Source organism: Symphalangus syndactylus, chromosome 2, assembly GCF_028878055.3.
Source record: "Symphalangus syndactylus isolate Jambi chromosome 2, NHGRI_mSymSyn1-v2.1_pri, whole genome shotgun sequence".
Classification (NCBI taxonomy): Eukaryota; Metazoa; Chordata; class Mammalia; order Primates; family Hylobatidae; genus Symphalangus; species Symphalangus syndactylus.
The window spans coordinates 106,866,580-106,885,762 of NC_072424.2; the positions used below are offsets into that span (position 1 = coordinate 106,866,580).

The 19,183-nt window shown below is 34.7% G+C and overlaps 1 protein-coding gene across 2 annotated transcripts in view; it reads left to right on the top strand.

Moving 5' to 3' along the window:
* The window catches only part of LAMA2 (laminin subunit alpha 2), a 625,547-nt gene that overhangs the window by 248,454 nt on the left and 357,910 nt on the right, over positions 1-19,183 (top strand). For both annotated transcript variants that reach the window (XM_055263701.2, XM_055263709.2), the window contains exons 5-8: positions 5,633-5,812; positions 8,684-8,773; positions 10,715-10,832; positions 16,271-16,449. In XM_055263701.2, coding sequence (XP_055119676.2) covers positions 5,633-5,812; positions 8,684-8,773; positions 10,715-10,832; positions 16,271-16,449 — 567 coding nt within the window. The remainder of the gene's footprint in view (positions 1-5,632; positions 5,813-8,683; positions 8,774-10,714; positions 10,833-16,270; positions 16,450-19,183) is intronic.

Consider the following 19,183-nt stretch of genomic DNA (forward strand, 5'->3'; position numbering starts at 1 on the left):
AGTACCTAATTTTCTGAATATGCAAATGAGCAGTGTTAGAATTAATAAAAATAACTCTAAAAATGAGAACTCTTGGTTGGAGAAAATAACAAAATATGAAGTAAAGGAAAATTGACAGAATACTTCAAAAACTGTGCCTGATATAATTGGAAATAATGCCTGGAAACAGATTGAGTCCATAATCCTGTATGTGTTCATTAAGGCCAGGAAGATTCTTGATAAGGAAATGTCTAGTCTGAAAGGTCTAAAGACTTTATTAATCTGTATAATAAATTATATCTTATGAAACTCTTGTCATTTATGCAGTATATTTGAATTACCCGTGCATTACTGTTTCATATATTCATGGTATTTTCATATTTTATAACATTTAAAAATATTTCAACATTCCATTGATTTGAATAAGATTTTTTAAATTACAGTGAAAGCTTTCTGATAAGGTATGGTAAGATTATTTTTCAGTAACTATACTGATACATATAATAAAGCTACTGACAATTCATAAAGCTAATACACTTAGTACAAACTGAGCTTCAATGGGATTACTAAATGAGTATGTGAGGACAGAGCAGAGGAAAAGGCCAAGGATTGAGCACTGTGTTGATCTATTACAAGAAAGTTAGGAAGGATTAAAGGTAGCAGTGAAGGGGATTGAGAAGGGGTAGCTGAAGCGGTAGAAGGAAAACAAGAACAATGTGTCCTGGAAGTCAATGGAGTAATCAGTTGTCTCAAATGCTGCTAATAGGTCAAATATGGTGGGGACTGAGAATTGGACATTTCAGTTAGTAATGTGAAGGACATTGGTGAGTTTCCCAAGAGCAGTTTCAGTGGAATGGAGGAAGACCAATGGAATAATAGGAGCATTGTGGAAGAATAAACCAAAATGTACCTATTTACCATCCAGAGCCAGACTCAGAGCCTTTACTCTGTGCTAGAAACACAATGACCAATTGTTGCATCGTTCCCTTTCCTTGAGCTTTCTACAGCTCACCTCGTTTCTTCAAACGTATACAGTCAGACCTCTGAATCTGTGGATTCCACATCCATGGATTCAACTGACTGCAGAAGAAAAATATTAGAAAAAAACCTGCACCTGTACTGAACATGTGCAGACTTTTTTCTTGTCATTATTCCCTAAATAATGCAGTATAACAACTATTTACATAGCCTTTACATTGTATTAGGTATTTAGAGTAATGTAGATGTGATTTAAATAATTTTGAAGTATGTGTGTAGGTTATATGCACATACTATGCCATTTTATATCAAGGACTTGAGCATCCTCAGATTTTGATATACACAGGAAGTCCTGGAACCAGTTGCCACAAATCCCCTGAAACTACAACTGATGAGGGGTGATGGTACTTCTTTTTTTACACAGTCAAAATAAAAGAGATTAGGCTTATTTTTGAAAGTTCTCTGTATAATCTTATTATTTCTCCGCAAATCATACCATATAGAGCATGACTGGATTTAAGAGGTTCCCAGATGTCTCAGCCACTCATTTACATACAAATTCTTTGTCCATATCTGTACATCCTTAATCTCAAACTACACATATGGATTTACTGTTCTGTCTCCTGGGTTCAGCTTACTTTCAATTTGTTCTACCTATTTCATTGGCACACTTGTAGAGATTGATAATACAAAAATGTTTTAAGAGAGAGCATACCACACATCAAGTTGTCAACTTTATCCACTTCTGCTACTTATTTCAAAGTTTCTGATACTTATTGATGATCTTTCAGTAGCCTTCATTCTCCCATCCATCCATTCACTCAAGAAACTTGTATTGTTAGGGAAGGTATTAGAATTATAGCTCTTCCAGCTTTCCAAAACAAACACAGCAACATAAATAGACAAACATAATAATGGAAAATCATCTATACAAGAAATCTAATTATTTGTGGTGTAAATCATTTTAAAAATGTATTCTAAAATAAAAATGCCATAGAGGCACAGAAGTCTTACTAATCTGTAAAGAAAACATGATTTATATTGTATGCTTACATTAGTAAAAACAGGATTATTTGGGTGAACAGAGTATAATATTGATATAGTTATTTGGTTATAAAAAGAGATGTTTCTGATAAGGTTTTCCCCCCTTTATTTGCCTTGGAAAACAAATTTCAAAGAAGAGTGTCATTTTAAACTCTAAAAAACCAGTTGATACCCATAGTCTGATATTTTCAGTTGGAATGAATTCCTGTGACAGCATGAACATACACCCACCAACACGTCTGTAATAGAAACCACTTTGGAAGACACTAGAGGCTGCCACAGATTTCTCAGGTCCTCACAGCAAGACAGTGGTGGTCTTGGGGATGGATACGTTTCATCGTTTCATCTTCCTTGAAGACAGATACCACCCTCTGGTTGTCACCCCATAGGAAATAAGGAAGTATGCTAAGCTATCCAGTGGACTTGGAATTACACTGTGCTGTGCTAGTGGAAATATCCTATCCAACATTATGATTTATTTTGAAGGAGAATGAAAAAAAATACACACAAAACAGTGGAAGGAAGCTGCACACAACATCGCCAAACAGCTGGCTTGTTTTATATCCCAGAAACAGCTTGGGACTAACTATATTCACAAGATCTCTTGGCAGAGTAGCTTGATGAAAATACCAAAGCTGTGAGAAGTGTTCTTTTGCTGAATCCTTCATGTAGCTTTCATACGGTTTATTAACCTAAATGAGAATATGTACACCTTTTTTCCAAAAAAGTCCTTTGTATGTTTAAGTGAGAAACTTACTGATTCTTCATACAGCACAAACATGATTCACCACAGCATTCACACCAAGTAAACTCTAATAATGTTCAGCAACTATAATCCTAGACATGTAGTGATTTCCTCCTTTCTTTCAAGTAGTATTTTTGGGGACAGTAAAGGGAGAATTTGATAGAAATATAAGCATGAGTTCAATGGCACTGGTGACTTTTTTGGGTGCCAAGGTTAATCTCAGTGGGAAATTAGTTTTAATGGCTTCATCCATGTATTTATCCATTCTTTTAACATTTAACTCTAACCTCCTTAAGCCAAAAATATAGCTCAATTCTAAACACATTTCTGGCTCACCTGCTAGATGCCAGAAATGTGGATCTTGAGGAATATACAAGATCTGCTTCACTTTTTTAGAATCCCTGCATTAGAGGGGATTCAGTATTTTCAGATTCAGTATTTTAGAAGACCTTGCATTCTATTCCTTACTAAGTATCCCAGGTAGATTCAATTAGCTGGAACATATTCATATTTTTATCATGAGGCATTTTGAGTCTATTCTTTGTGACACGAGAATTAGTTTCTCATCTCAGAGTTTGCTCTATTTCTCTGGTGACTCAAGTAGTTTATTGGCAGTCAGTTTGTAAAAGGCTCCCTGGGATTATCTAAATGCAGGATGTTAGGAATGGAAATACATATCATTGCCTCTCCTGTCAAAAAATGTAATTAACACACATGATATATCGTCTTACAAAGTGGATGAAAATTCCAGTGGGTGACCTTGAGTCACAGCTCCCCAGTGCACACACTGTCCTGTACCCAAGCATCTCCCAGACAGCACAGAACTCCCACTTCCTGCATCCCTGTACCTTTAGCACTGTGTGCATGTTTGTGTGTGTATGTGTGTCTGAGTGTGAGTGTGTATGTGTATTTTCAGTTCAAAATCAACCACTCAATTTCACTTTCTTTAACAATTTTGGTTTGATTCAATTTGTTGCATAGGTAATAATAATCCACTTACAGAATACAAAAATAGTTTAAGTACTATCTGTATGTTGAAAGATTCCTCATTCTTTTTTATGGTTGCACGTAATTCATTATGCAGATATACAATTTATTTAACCAGTCCCATATTGATGGATATTAGGTTATTTCCAGTCCTTTGATGTGACCAAAAAAGATTATAATCAAAAATGCTGAAAGAATAATATTGTCTTTGTCAGTTTGGGCGGCTATAAGAAAGTTCCATAGACTAGGTGGGTTGTAAACAAGAGAAATTTATTTCCCACAGTACTGGAGGCTGAAAATCTGAGATCAGGGTGTCTGCATGGTTATGCTTTGGTGAGGACTCTTTTGGGGCTTGCAGACTGCTGATTTCTTGTAGCCTCACATGGTGGAAAGAGAGCTAGCTAGCTCTCTGGCCTCTTTTTATTAGGTCACTAATCTCATTCATGAGTGCTCCACCCTCAGTATCTAATTACCTACCAAACGCCTTGCCCCCAAATATCATCACATTTGGGATTAGGGTTTCAACATATGAATTTTAGTAAGGGGGATGCAAACATTCAGTTCATTAGCCATATTCGGTTCACCTGCAATATAGAATATGTATTATTTTATATCTGTAGAATAACTCCTAGAAGTGGAATTGCTAGGTCAGAATTACTGTGTTTTTCTAATTTTGATAGTTACTGCTCAATTGACTTTCTTGAAATTTTGTATCATTTTACACTTATATCTGTAAATGTAAGAGCCAGGTATCTACTCTCTTAGTCTTACCATCAGAGAGTATTACCAATATTTGTGGGGTTTGCCAACCTGAAAAAATGGGAAGTTTATCAGTGTGTTTTTAATTAACATTTATCCTATTATGAGGGAGGATCAGTATCTTATAAACATTTAACAGTCATTTTAATTTTCTTTTCTTTGAATAGGGCCCTCATATGTTTGTGCATTTTGTTATGCTGTTGGTGCGTTTCTTTGTTGATTTACAAGAGTTCTTTGGGTATTAGGAGCATCCTTTATCTGTGCCAACAGTACGTTTTATTTTATCACACAGTTTATTCTTCATCAGAATTCTTTGCTCTTGAGAAGTCCCTGTGAGAGCCTGCCAGCCTTGTACACCTTTAAAGGGCAGTTTGTTGGCAATTTCTCAATTTTTCTTTTACATGGAAAATGATCTGACTGAATTATATTTCTCTTGGTGTCAACTGTGCTGAATTATTGTCCTAAAAAATTCACCATTCCATTCAGGTTTAACATATTTTTTAGAGTGTGATTTTCATAGAGTATGTTACATTCTTGGTGAATTTTTGTCTTCTTGACCTATCAATTACTAAAAAAATATAGATAACGACAACCTAAAACAACCTATTGAAATATCTCACTGTGATGACAGATTTGTCTAGTTTTCCTTGTAATTTTTGTTCTCCACATTTTAAGGCTATATAATGTGATGTTTTCAAGTACAGAATTATTTTAAGTTCCTAATGGGTTCCTTTTATAATCTGATATTTTATAACTTTTTTCCCAAGTTTTCTGGTTTCCCACCATACCCCAGATTCTTAAATAATTTAGGGCACAATAATTTTCAGAGAAAGAATGATTAAGAATTTATGGAAATCTTAGGAAGGTCAAGTTGACGCAGTGCGTTGGAAGAGAGAAATACAGGTAGTTCAAGTATATAGAGAAATGCCTATGATATAAACAAACAAATTGCATGTACATGTATTAAGAAGACTATAACATATATCAATTACTTTACTAGATGCCAGTGCACAGGCATGTACCTGAATCTGCCTAATTGGGAGAATGGGAAGTTAATTTTACTTTTCCAAGAAAAAGAAACAAAATCAATATTTAAATTTTGGAAAACATAATTGTTAAATTATTTTTCATATTGTGTAGATTCACATCTCTTTAATCAATGGGAGACCAAGTGCCGATGATCCTTCTCCAGAACTGCTGGAATTTACCTCTGCTCGCTATATTCGCCTGAGATTTCAGAGGATCCGCACATTGAATGCTGACTTGATGATGTTTGCTCACAAAGACCCAAGAGAAATTGACCCCATTGTCACCAGAAGGGTAAGTTATGTTCAATCATATTAGAGCCTACAAATGATATCCCACTTATCTTTTTGTCTGTTAAATACTTTAAAAATGTTTTCAGTGATTTATAGGAGTGGTTATTATCAAATTTTTATTTTAGAATTGTAAATTATTTTTATTATTATTATTTGAAATTTGGCAGACATTGTTCAGATCCAAGCTGTGCCACTTATTACATGTGTAACATTTATCAAACATTTTAGCCTTCTCAAACTTTAATTTCTTCTTTTGTAAAATGAGAATCATAACGTCTACTTAATAATCTTATTTTTCAGAATAAAATTAGCCTTTGTCACTTCAGGCGATCTGTACTACTATTATAATTGGCTTTGGCGAGTTACTACTGGAAGTGCAGGGGCTTTGATTTTTTTGCCACAACTGAGCCAGTATACACACATGCACACATACAGAGAGCAGTATGTCTTAAACCTTAATGTGCATGGGATTAGCCAGTGATCTTGTGGAAATACAGGTTATGATTCAGTAGGGCAGAGCTGAGACACTGCACTTCAAAAACTTTCCAGGTGATGCTGATGTTGCTGGTTTGTGGGCCGTCAAGTAATTTGGTTTTATGCCTGATTAATGAATCACAAGCCATAGTTTTAAAAATGCACTGCTATAGGAGAAAACTGATTCTACATACTGTTTTATTTTCCTTTACAAATAAAATATTAGGAAAAAAGTTTAAAGCATCTTTTCAAAAGCTTTTTGAACATAAGAGCTGACAGAAGTGCTGTCTTCCAGTGTTAAACAGGAATTTGTGGGATTACAAGATAGGTGATCAACCCAGATTGCTATGAGTGATAATCGTGCTTCCTCCTGTCTGCCTTCTACCATATTCACTGGTTTATGTCACCTCCCACATATGCTGCTACATTACCAAGACATTATTACGAGTGAAGTCAATTCAGCCATAACTCTATAAAGCAAACTCCTGTGAATAGAGTGTCTACTGTATGACTAGAGGTATAGCTAAGAAAAAGGACTATAGGGAGAAATTAATATTGTAGGACAAAGCACTTAATTCTAGAATGATCCTACTAAGGTAAGACCACTATCATTGGTTGCAAAATTGCTGAATCACTAGGGTTAATAGTTACAGATCCTAAATACTCCTCACATGTTTTCTTCCCTCGTTACTTAACTTCCCAACACCCAACCTCGCCATCATCACAAGATAACTTTTAAGGCTTTAGTTAGTCCCATGCAACATATGTCAGATATTTTAGTGCCCTGTATTTTCCAAACTTGAAATAATTTCCCCTTGTATTATATCTCAACATATTGTCAATTGTCTCATGCATAACTAATCATTATTTTATAGCAATGTTTAGATTTTTCACTTGTTTAAGAAAACATTTTCAATTCTAATTTTGGCATGACTTAAAAATATACACCAAGGAAGACTGGTGTGAAATTGGAGTGAAATTTAATCTTTCTTGACAGTGTATCTATCAGAGAAAAAAAAATCAATGAAAATAAATTAGTGTTCTTTCTATCATCTTTTGCAGGAGGTAGAGTGGGGGTTGGGGTACACATCTATTATTTATAACTTTATCGTACATGAGTCTTTAAACTAGTGCAATGTAAGTCAATATATAAATATGTTTTTTGAAAGTACTCAAGTTCAATAAACACTACCTTTAAATATATAAAAATAAGATAGCAAATTTCAGCTCTTATTCATGACTCAAAAGCAAAGCATTATACATTTATATTTAAAATAGATTTCCCAGTTTTAAAAGCATTTACAAATACTACTGTATCAGCTTTTTAAGCAAATATCTCTATTTGTATCTATATTATTAAGTGATGAGGTTAAATGAAAAAAATATTTTTATACTATCCAAACTCCCTAGCCAGTTCCATTAGTTCAAGGTCTAGGTATATCAAATAAGATAACATAACAAAAATATTTTCAAACACACTATATGTATGTAACAAAAACAAATAAAAGGAAAAAGAAACAAAGAAGTAAATTGGAAAAAGGGGATTTTTAGTCAGAGAACTGAGATATGTGTCCACCTACATATTCTAGCTAAATCTGTTTTTTTCTTTTGTGTGTATAATTGGAATAATAGAACTATCTAACACTAAGATGGTTATTTGAATATGATAATGTAAAGTGCTCTGACAATTATAAAATGTTATACACATATTAATTAAAATTTTAAAAATAGTCCAGCCTCCATAATTATCCTTAAAAAATAGCTGGGTAGATTAAAATAATTAGTAACATAGCTCTATGTTAACTTCATATATAAAGGTAATTGTATGGACTATATTACATAGTAATATAAAAATGCCAATGTTCTGCACAATAAACTTAGAGTTAATGACGTTTCAATTTTCTTCTTAATATGGTTAAGGAATATATTGTTATGAGCACAATTTCTCCCTAAATTTTGTTGGTTCTTTTCAAATCCATCAAGTAAAACAGTGTGCATATGATTTGTGAATACTGCAGTTCCTATAATCACAATAAAAGAGGGTTTTTTGTATGAAACTATGTAAAACAACTTTTATGAAGAATAGCTGTCCTTAGCCCCAGATAAAAACTACTGTCAGCCACAGGTACTCTAGCGTGGACTTGGTACTGACTGGGAAAAAGATATTTCTAAAATGCCCAACTAGCTTAAATTAAAGGCCACTCTTCCTTTGGGCTAAGATGACAATGCTAGGAGTTACTTTGTCAGTTTTGTGGGTCCTCACTTGTCCTCAAGAAACACAAATGTCCTTCACACTAAGGATAAAAGCAGAAAATAAAGTTTTTACTGAATGTCCCCTTTTGTTACTTTCACCTTGCAGTCATCTTAACAGGATTTCTCTCTGGATTGCTTTTTGCAGTATTACTACTCGGTCAAGGATATTTCGGTTGGAGGGATGTGCATCTGCTATGGTCATGCCAGGGCTTGTCCACTTGATCCAGCGACAAATGTATGTATATTTATAGGATGCTTAGGCAAAATGAAGCCCTGAGCTGTAAAATGTTTCATGAGAGTCTTTGCTGACAGAGAACGCTGTAAATGGGTGTCAGGTCCCCACTTAGACAGTGTAACAGAAATCCATGCCAGGGTGAAATAAGAGCTGGCAGTTAGGATGATAGACTTTGAAATCAGCCATCACGGTATCAGAAAACAGATCAGTTTTTCTTTTTTTTTTTTTTTTTTTTTTTTTTTTTCAAAAAGGCTCCAAACTGGTCTATCTATTTTGAAACCTCTCTAGCTATGACAGCCTGCCTCATGATTTAGCTTTAGAGAATGCCTGCCATCAATCAACCTGACCATTTCTTTTAAAGTTTTTAATCAAAAAATTAATGCAAATGAGTAAAAAAATGTGCAGGGAAGTAAATACATAAGTGGCAATGGAACAGGAGGATAAAATAGGGCAGGGGCAGTAAGGGGGGTGGAGGGGGTGGAGTGGATGAGAGAATCAAGACAGCACTGATAGTGGCAAGCCGGAAAATGCCAGAATGCTTTGGGATAGAATTTTTTCATTAATGACAATGAATTAAGTGAACATAACATAAAGGAGAAGATGAATGAGCATCTATTTTTCCTGTCATAGACAAACTGGTGAAATTCAAACTCATCTCCTGTATAGTATATGGAAAAATACATTGAATAGTAAGATCAGTGAATGTAAATCGGGCCACAAATTTTTTTTCTCAAATATTGTAATGCAAATGACATTATACTCAAAGCTAGTTTTCTGATTATTGGATTATAATGTTATCTCCTAGGAAGATTAAAGTACACTAGCATATGTTTATGGGCAAAGCTGCAGTGCTGCTTTCTGCCTGGTATGAGTGCTTTCTTCTTTTTTTTTTTTCCATTTTTTAAAATTTTACTTTAAATCCTGGGATGGTCATGCACAACTTGCAGGTTTGTTACATATGTAAGTGTCTGTCACAGTCGTTTGCTGCCACTATCGAGCTGTCACCTAGGCATAATTTTCCACAGGCTTTACAGAGTCCCTTTGTCTCACTGGCTTTCTGCATTTTAAAAATCCCTTTACGGTTATTTTATTTGGAGGAAGTGAAAACATGCGTATGCCACCATGGAATACTATGCTGCCATAAAAAGGAATGAGATCATGTCCTTTGCAGGGACATGGGTGAAGCTGGAAACCATCATCCTCAGGAAGCTAACACAGGAACAGAAAACCAAACACTGTATGTTCTCACTCATAAGTGAGAGCTAAACAATGAGAACACATGGACTCAAGGAGGGGAACAACACACACCAGGGCCTATCAGATGGAGGGAGGCAAAGGGAGGGAGAGCATCAGGACAAATAGTTAATGCATGCAGGGTGCTTTCTATCAGGTGTACAGATGAGCAGTGTTTCTCATGCTTTGAAAGTCCACAAGACAGCCTTGGAAGTCCAATTCCACGTGGTAAATTGAGACTGTATTCAGAGCATGCACAGACAGGAGATTTAGTCCTAGAGACATTAGATTTCTGATTTACCTGCACCCCTAGAGGCCTAGGAATCAACTCCCTCCTTTTTGCCACATCCAAAAATATTAACATTTTGAGGGGAGCCTTAAAACAAGTTAATCGACCCCAAAAAACACATAGATCCCAGGCATCAGAGAAGGAGAATTCAGTTTTCAAGACCACTCCCAGCTGGACCTTCCTGCTTTCTTCTGAGCCTAAACCCAGTGATTCCAGAACCAGCCTGGACTTCCTTAAGCTGATGTTGATCAAATACACCCACTTCAAGCCTGGCACCATTTTCTTCCCAGCTGGCTAGTTTTACATGTTAGTACATAGTCCAGATGTTTTCTCTTTTCTTCATAGTACCTTTAGAGAGGGGCTTCCTTCGTAGTTCTAAATGAGGCTAAAATTTGTGCTTCCTCCCTCTTTTTGACTAGAAATCTCGCTGTGAGTGTGAGCATAACACATGTGGCGATAGCTGTGATCAGTGCTGTCCAGGATTCCATCAGAAACCCTGGAGAGCTGGAACTTTTCTAACTAAAACTGAATGTGAAGGTATGTTTTTTAGAAGCCAACAAAATACGTCATTCTTCCTTTCCAAGAAAAAAAGCCAGTAATGAAAAATAGTGAAATGGCTGGTTATGCAAATGTGTCAACAAATACTCATTTATATTATCACTTCGAAGACAACCCATATGTCTAGCTTTTCCTAAAGGGAAATATCTAAGAAATGTAGCAGATGACTTTATAGCCTAATAGTGACAACTGGAATATTTAGGTGACAGGTGTCATGGAGAAACCTGTGTTTCTGGAGATTTTCTCAACCCAAGAAAAGACCTAAAAATAGTCTTGGGCTGAACTGCAAACCTAAACTAGTATAAAGTCCAATTCAACTGAATTCAAATATTAATATTACAGTAAATCAGCCCTAACCACATTTTTTTTTCAGCTCACTAAGTATATATGGCCTTCAAAAACAGCTTGATAGACATTTTAAATTAATACCAACACTATATATTCTTTGAATAACAAATTAACTCAACTCACATTTATCATGTACAACACTGTCAGACATGACAGGTCTTTAAAACTATTGAATCATAACACACGTTAATCATAAAATGTTCCCCAGCTATAAGATATAAAGTCAGCCTTCCATATCCAGGGTTTCTCCATCCATGGGTCTAACCAACTGCAGATCAAAAATGTTTGAAAAAAAGTTGCATCTGTACTGAACTTGTAAAGACGTTTTTCTTATTATTATTTCCTAAACAATAGAATATAACAACTATTTATATAGCATTTACATTTTGTTAGGTATTATAAGTAATCTAGAGATGATTTAAAGTATACAGGAGGATGTGCATAGGCTGCATGCAAATACTATGCCACTGTATAACAGGAACTTCAGTATCCTTGAATCTTGGTGTTTGAGGGAGGTCCTGGAACCATTCCCATGGATATTGAGGGATGGCTGTATTTTATTTTTAGTTTGAGATTCTGCATATATGCTATTAGCTCTCCTTATTTTCTGCACTCACTTCATTTGCTTTTGGATTTGTGTCTGCCTGCTTATAAAGATGTTATGGATTAGAAATCTCCCATTATTACAGAAGCATATCTGGAGGCATGAGCCACCATTGGATCATCACTCACCATGCATGGTAGGGGACCATTGGAAGCCCAGCCTTTGTTTCCTTCAGCTACTTCCAGCCGTGTTCTGGCTAATCCCTTAGTTCTCCACAACTTCTCCATAGAGAACAGACATTTGTTCTTAAGAGTAACTTTAAATGTAATGCCGCCCAGGGATGTTTGCCCTCGAGCGCCTTTAAATTTTAATTAAATTTCTCTTCTGTTTGTGGAATATCAGTAATCATAAGTGGGAGCAGCACTTGAAGGTAGGGGTCTTCCTGTTGCCACTGACAAGCTTTCACACAGTGATAATTATGTAATGTTAAGTGGCTCTGCAAAATCCTTTACCACTCTTTACTTGTGTTTCTATGTTTAAGTACAAAACAAAAAGAATAGAGCAACTTGTTAGCAATAGAGGTAGACTAAGCAAAGCAAGACATTTCAAACTGCTACTGTACACGTTTTTAAAATAGTGGACTTGTGAAACATTTTTTTTTCTTTCCCTGTAGGGAAGAGGGGAGGTCATATTTCCAAACTGAAAAACAAATATTTTTAAAACCCAGAAATTCAAGATGGGGATCTTAGCCATAAAGCCATACATAAAAATCACACTTTCAGCAGTGAATACATTCCTAAAAGCTTAAGTAAAAATTTTCTTTTCCAAGTTGAATCATATTCCAATCACCTTAATATTTAGAAAAATCCTTCCGTGACATGACAAATCCCTCCATAAAATGAATAATCACATTCTAATTCATTTGAGTTTAATTTGGATTTTCATCAATCTAGCTTACATAAGGCAAGATAATATCCCTAAAAAGCATAGAATATTCATTCAGTTGCTAAGCCTTTAGTAAAGAACAGTTTCATATGATATATCTTGGACATTCTGTCAAATAGTAAGTTGCTGATGATAGAGCAAAAACATGGCTTTGTGATCAGTTACTAGCCATATTCTTTAAGTTTACAGACAAAGCGGGGTAGGCTGCAGCCTACAGACAGAAAGTGGGGCTGTAGGTGTAGGGTCCTGGCTGCACAGTGTGTGTGAAGGACCATTTCTTTGGCATCAGGGTTTTAACTATAGTAGCTCATAGTTCTAAATACTCTTGACAACACCAATTCTAAATAGTGTAAGAGTAAGTCTATGTTACTTTATGTTTTCCTCTGCTTATACTGGCAGCAGAAGTTTTGACTGTTTCTTGAAATATGCTATTACAACAAAGCTTTTAAGGATTCATAGCCAGGTCCAGTGGCATGCTCCTATAATCTCAGCTACTAGAAAGAAGCTATGGTGGGAGGATCTCTTGAGCCCAGGAGTTTGAGGCCAGCCTGGGCCACATAGTGAGACCCTGTCTGTATTACTCCGTTTTCACACTGCTGTAAAGATACTACCCGAGACTGGGTAATTTATAAAGGAAAGAGGTTTAGTTGACTCACCCTTCTGCATGGCTAGGAGGCCTCAGGAAACTTACAATCAAGGGGGAAGAGGGAGCAGGCATGTCTTACATGGTACAGGAGAGACAGGAGAAAGTGAAGAGGGAAGAGCCCCTTATAAAACCATCAGATCTTGTAAGAACTAACTCACTATCACGAGGACAGCATGGGGGAGCTGTCCCCTTGATCCATTCTCCTCCCTCCCTCCATATGTGGAGATTACAATTTGAAATGAGATTTGGGTGGGGACACAGAGCCAAACCATATCACTGTCTTTCTGAAGAAAAAAAAAGAATTCTTGTATGTTGTCCTAAAGATATAAAACTGCTTACAATGCCTAGTGATTTGTGTTTATTACTATGTGTTCCCTAAAGTTTGAAATTCTCCATTAACATAGCAAAACTACTATATTCTAAATCAAATGTCAGCAGGTTGGGAAAGGTATTTACAACAAACACGACAAGGGGATAATAACCTTTCTATATTAAGAGATCTTACATATCAATAAGAAAAAAGTTAATTAACCTGTTAGAAAGATCAAAACAGGTATTCCTCAGAAATGACATATAACTTTGTAAAAAGATAATAACACTCATAATGAAGGAAGTATCAATTAAAACAATGACATATTATTTTTCACTTATCAAAGTGTTTATTCTTCTACTCAACAAATATTTGAATGCTTATTATGTCCAGGAATTGTATTCAAGGGTTGATAACACACAAGGTTGGTGGCTATGGAGAAACTGTTTTATCATATCTACTAGAGGAAAAGTCATTTGTCATAGCATTCCTGGAGGGGAATTATTTTAAGTGATTAAAATTTAAATTTTACATATCCTTTGACTAGAAATTATGCCTCCAGGAATTTAGCCTATAGATATATTCATATAGGTGTACGGGGCATATTATCATGATCCTCATCATTATTATACAAGTGCTACCACTACTGCTACTAACATTTATTGAGCTCAGTATTTAGCATGTTTCAGGCATTCTGCTAAGCATTCTCAAAACATGTATGAGTAATAAAGTGATGCTAGGACTTGAGTTTTTGCCTCAAAGTCACTGAACTGGCAAATAGGAAACTTTTCTAACATTAGAGCCCCTCCCTCCACCCGGCATCCTTGTCCTCCCAGTATGTGTGCAGTGTTATTTGTAAAAGGAGAAACATGGAAACTGTGTAACTGTTCATTAGTAGGGACCTGATAAATACCTTCATTCAAGTAGTACCCTGTGTACCCTTAGGGGATACACATGCTAATATGGAAAGGGCTCCAAGATTTACTGTTAGTAAAAAGAAATGGTTCTAAACAGTATACAAATGCCCCTTCCCTTTTGTAGAATAAATAAAAAGATTGAGCCGTATGCGTACAACCACACCTACACACACACACACATACACACACACACACACACACACACGTGGAAATTAAGTACTCCTAAGAAACTCAACATGTCAGGTAGGAAGGAGACTGCATCAGTATATTTCCCTGGTTCTATCCTAATATAAATTCTTCATATTTAGAAAAGTCTTACCCAATCCTTTCTGGAGAAAGTGATTTTTCACTTCTTTGAATTTTTCTAATGTAACATGAAAAAGACAAGGAGGAAGAAGAGTAGAAAAATCAATTGTGAACTTCTTTATAAGACATTGTGCTGCTGATTTCACATGCATTTTCTCACTTGTGCTTTTAAATATCCCAGTCTAGTAATTACTATTGACCACTCCATGTTTTATATGGAAACTGAGCCTTCGTGAAATTAAGAAGTTTCCAATGTCATATGACTGCTGAGTAGGGGAGAGCACACCCACATCCAAGACAGTTGGGTGCAAAATAGCATGATCTTAGCCACTAGTAAACTAGCTTTCAGTTTGTCTTAATTCCTTGGCACCTGCCATGTATCTTATTTCATTCACCAGGTAGAATGTGAAGGGATTCTGGCAGTCTTTAGCAGTGCAGACTCTGGAGTCTGGCTTCCGAGGTTGGTTTCCAATACTGATTAGAATATCTTTTACACGTTATTTCACTTCTCTGGACTCAGGTTTCTAGTATACAAAAATAGGTTAATAATAATAATGCCTAATTCCTAAAAGCATTTTTGAGGATTAAAATCAGTAGCAACAAATATGGAGCATTTAGAACAGTGTCTGGCATTGAAAAAAAACAATATGTTTTAGTTGTTATTAGTATTAAAAGAAAGGAATTATATTATACATATTTTTCTTTACCCATAGGCTCTAATACAGAAATTTCCATGTGCTAATAATTCATTACAGATTACCTAGCGGTTAATCATTCAGTGCCATCATTCAATAATTTATTATTTGTTATTATAGGAAATTGTAAGTTGAACCATATAAAACTGCACGTTAGTCAAAATCAAATATTGTCAATTGCATATGATTGAGCTTAATTTATGTGTTTTAATTATTTCAAATTCCATTAAAATGTGTGAATTTATTAATACCTCCAATACATCCAGATACTTTCTAGATACCTTTGTGTGTGTGTATGCTAAATATAATTTCCCGTATGGTATAAAAGTCTAGGCCGGGCGCAGTGGCTCACGCCTGTAATCCCAGCACTTTGAGAGGCCAAGGCGGGTGGATCACGGGTCAGGAGTTTAAGACCAGCCTGGCCCACATGGTGAAACCTCATCTCTACTAAAAATACAAAAATTAGCTGGGTGTGGTGGTGCATGCCTGTAGTCCCAGCTACTTAGGAGGCTGAGACAGGAGGATTGCTTTAACCTGAGAGGCAGAGGTTGCAGTGAGCCGAGATCGTGCCACTATGCACTCCAGCCTGGGCGACAGAGTGAGACTCTGTCTCAAAAAAAAAATCTATTATATATAACAGAAATGATTTTTAAATGTATCTGAAATCTGAAATTAATGTTTATTAATTTATTTTTCCTTAATGCAGCATGCAATTGTCATGGAAAAGCTGAAGAATGCTATTATGATGAAAATGTTGCCAGAAGAAATCTGAGTTTGAATATACATGGAAAGTACATTGGAGGGGGTGTCTGCATTAATTGTACCCAAAACACTGCTGGTATAAACTGTGAGACATGTATTGATGGCTTCTTCAGACCCAAAGGGGTAAAGTATGCTTTTTCTTTCATAAAGAGCTATTCTTTTACTTTTTCATACAAAGATGTTTTATACAAAATAATAGTAATTTTGAAAGCTTCTGTAAACAGTTGAACTTCAAATTAAAAGGTAAGTAGGAACATTTCGTAGTTGAAACTGACCTAAATCTTTGAGGATGTAAGATAAAACATCTCCATCACTCCAGAAAGTTTTATCATGGCTCCTTCCAGTCAAGGAGTGGACCCCTAGGCAAACTCTGTTCTGATTTTTAGAACATAAATTAGTTGTGCATCTTAGAGAATTTCATAAAAATGAAATCATACAGTACATACTAGTCTGTCTTTTTTCACTCAACATAATATTTTAAGATTTATCCATGTTGTTTGTGCATCTGTAGTTCTTTTTTTTTTTGAAAGAAATTGCTGAGTAGCATTTCTCTGCATGAACATATCAAAATTTTAAATCCATTCTCCTGTTGATAGAAATTAGGACCATTTCCAGTTTTAGCTTAGCTCCTACAAATAATTTTATACTAGTTATTTTATAGTCATGTTTTTATTTACCTTGTGTAAATACTTAGGAATAGAATGCTTTTTTCATAGGATAGGTAGATGCTTAACTTTGTAAGAAACTGTCAACATTTTGCCAAATTAGTAATAATGTATAATGTGTTCAACAAAAAGTTATATGAGTTTCAGTTGTCCCATATCATCTCTAATATTTGATGTTGACTATCTTTTTGGATTTTAGTCATCTACTGGGTGTGAAATGGCATCTGATTATGGATTTAATTTTAATTGTTAGGGCTGATTGACTGTTCCTATATCTTCTCTTATGAAGTAGATGTTCAAATTCTAAATTTTTTTTATCCTAAAAACCAAAATTTTAACTTATAGAGCTATTGCCCATATCAAGTAAATGTGTGTGGTGCGAAATAAGTAACCAGATTTATATAGTTAACCTGAAGTTCTAGCACCATTTGATGAAAAATCAATTGATCATATTACATGGATCAATTTCTAGAACCTCAGTTATCTATTTCTCCAAGCATCTATTTTTCCCTCTATGTGCTAATACCATACTATCTTCATTGCTTTAATAAGTCTAGAATTTAGGTAATATACTGTACCAACTTTATTCTTTATTTTCAAGATTGTTTTGTCTATAGTAGGGGCTTTTTTTATGTGTTTCTATACAATTTTAGAATCAATTTGTCTATTACAGAAAATATTAGGATTATTGCTTAGAATCTATATACAAATATGGAAAATGGAGCTTGAGGAGATGTTGGTCAAAGAATATAAAATTTCAGTTAGATAGTAGGAATACCTTGAAGATATTTATTGCACAGCATGGTGACTGTAGTTAATAACAATATATTTATTCTTGAAAAATGCTGAGAGTAGATTTTAAGTGTTCTTACCAAAAAATTGATAATTATGTTAGGTGATATGTTAATTAGCTTGATATAACCATTTCACAATTTGTATATATATAATATATATATACAGTGATATTCAAAATATCATGTCACACATAAATATATAGAATTGCATCAAAAAAAGAAATTAAACTTTAAAAGAAAACAAGTATTGAGGAAAATAACATCATAATAATATTGAATCATTTAATCAATGAACATATCATATCTCTCCATTTATTTCTATCTTCTTTATTCATGTCAGTGTTCCGGTAGAGAATCTTGCATGTCTTTTGTTAAATTAATCTTTGGTATTTTGCTTTGCATGATTGTAAAAAAATTGTTTTTTTGAATAGTTTTCCAATTATTTAATGTAATTATTTAAGAATTTTGAATATTGACTTTATGTCCTGTAGCCATCCTTAATTTCTTTATTAATTCTAGTAGTTTTAAACTACACGCTTTAGGAACATACACATAAACAATCATTTTACCTGCAAGTACATTCAGGCTTACTTCTTCCTTTGCAATCTTTATGCCAAGGTTAACTAAAAATGGCGAGAGCTGACATCTTCACTTTGTTCTGAATTTTAAAGGGAAACCTAATATTTCACTATAGAGTATGATGTGAACTGCAGATTTTTTATGGACACCCTTTATCAGATCCAGTAGGTCCCCTACTATTCCTAAGTTGCAGAGAGTTTTTGTAACAAAATGGTTTTGCATTTTGTCATATGCTTTTCAAAACCTACAGAAATGAACATAAGGATTTTCTCCTTTATTCTGTTAACGTGGACAATTTACGCAAATTGAATTTTAAAATATGAAGGCAGCTTTGCATTTGTGAATTAGTCTCCATTTGGTTATATTATCATTTTTATATATTGGATGATTCAATTGACTAATGTTTGGTTAAGAATTTTGACATCCTCTCATAAAAGATATTGGTCTATAATTTTATTTTCTTATAATGTCTTTGTCAGGTTTTTTATTGGGGTATACTGGCATCAACAAATGATCTGGGAAATGCACTTCCTCTTCTTCTGTTTTCTAAAGTAATGTCAGATTAAAATTAATTCTCTTTAAAATGCTTGATAAAATTTCCTAGTGAAACTATCTGAGCCTCTAGTTTTCTTTGTGCATTGCATTGGCTATTTTTTATTAGACATAGGGCTGGATAGGTTTTGTATTAATATCTTTGGGGAGGGTCAATTTTTGATATATTGTATTTTTCAAGTAATTTGTTCAATTCATCTAAATTGTCAAATCATTGGCAACTGGCAGTTTTAAAAATTCCCTTATTATCTTCTTGAAGTCTATAGC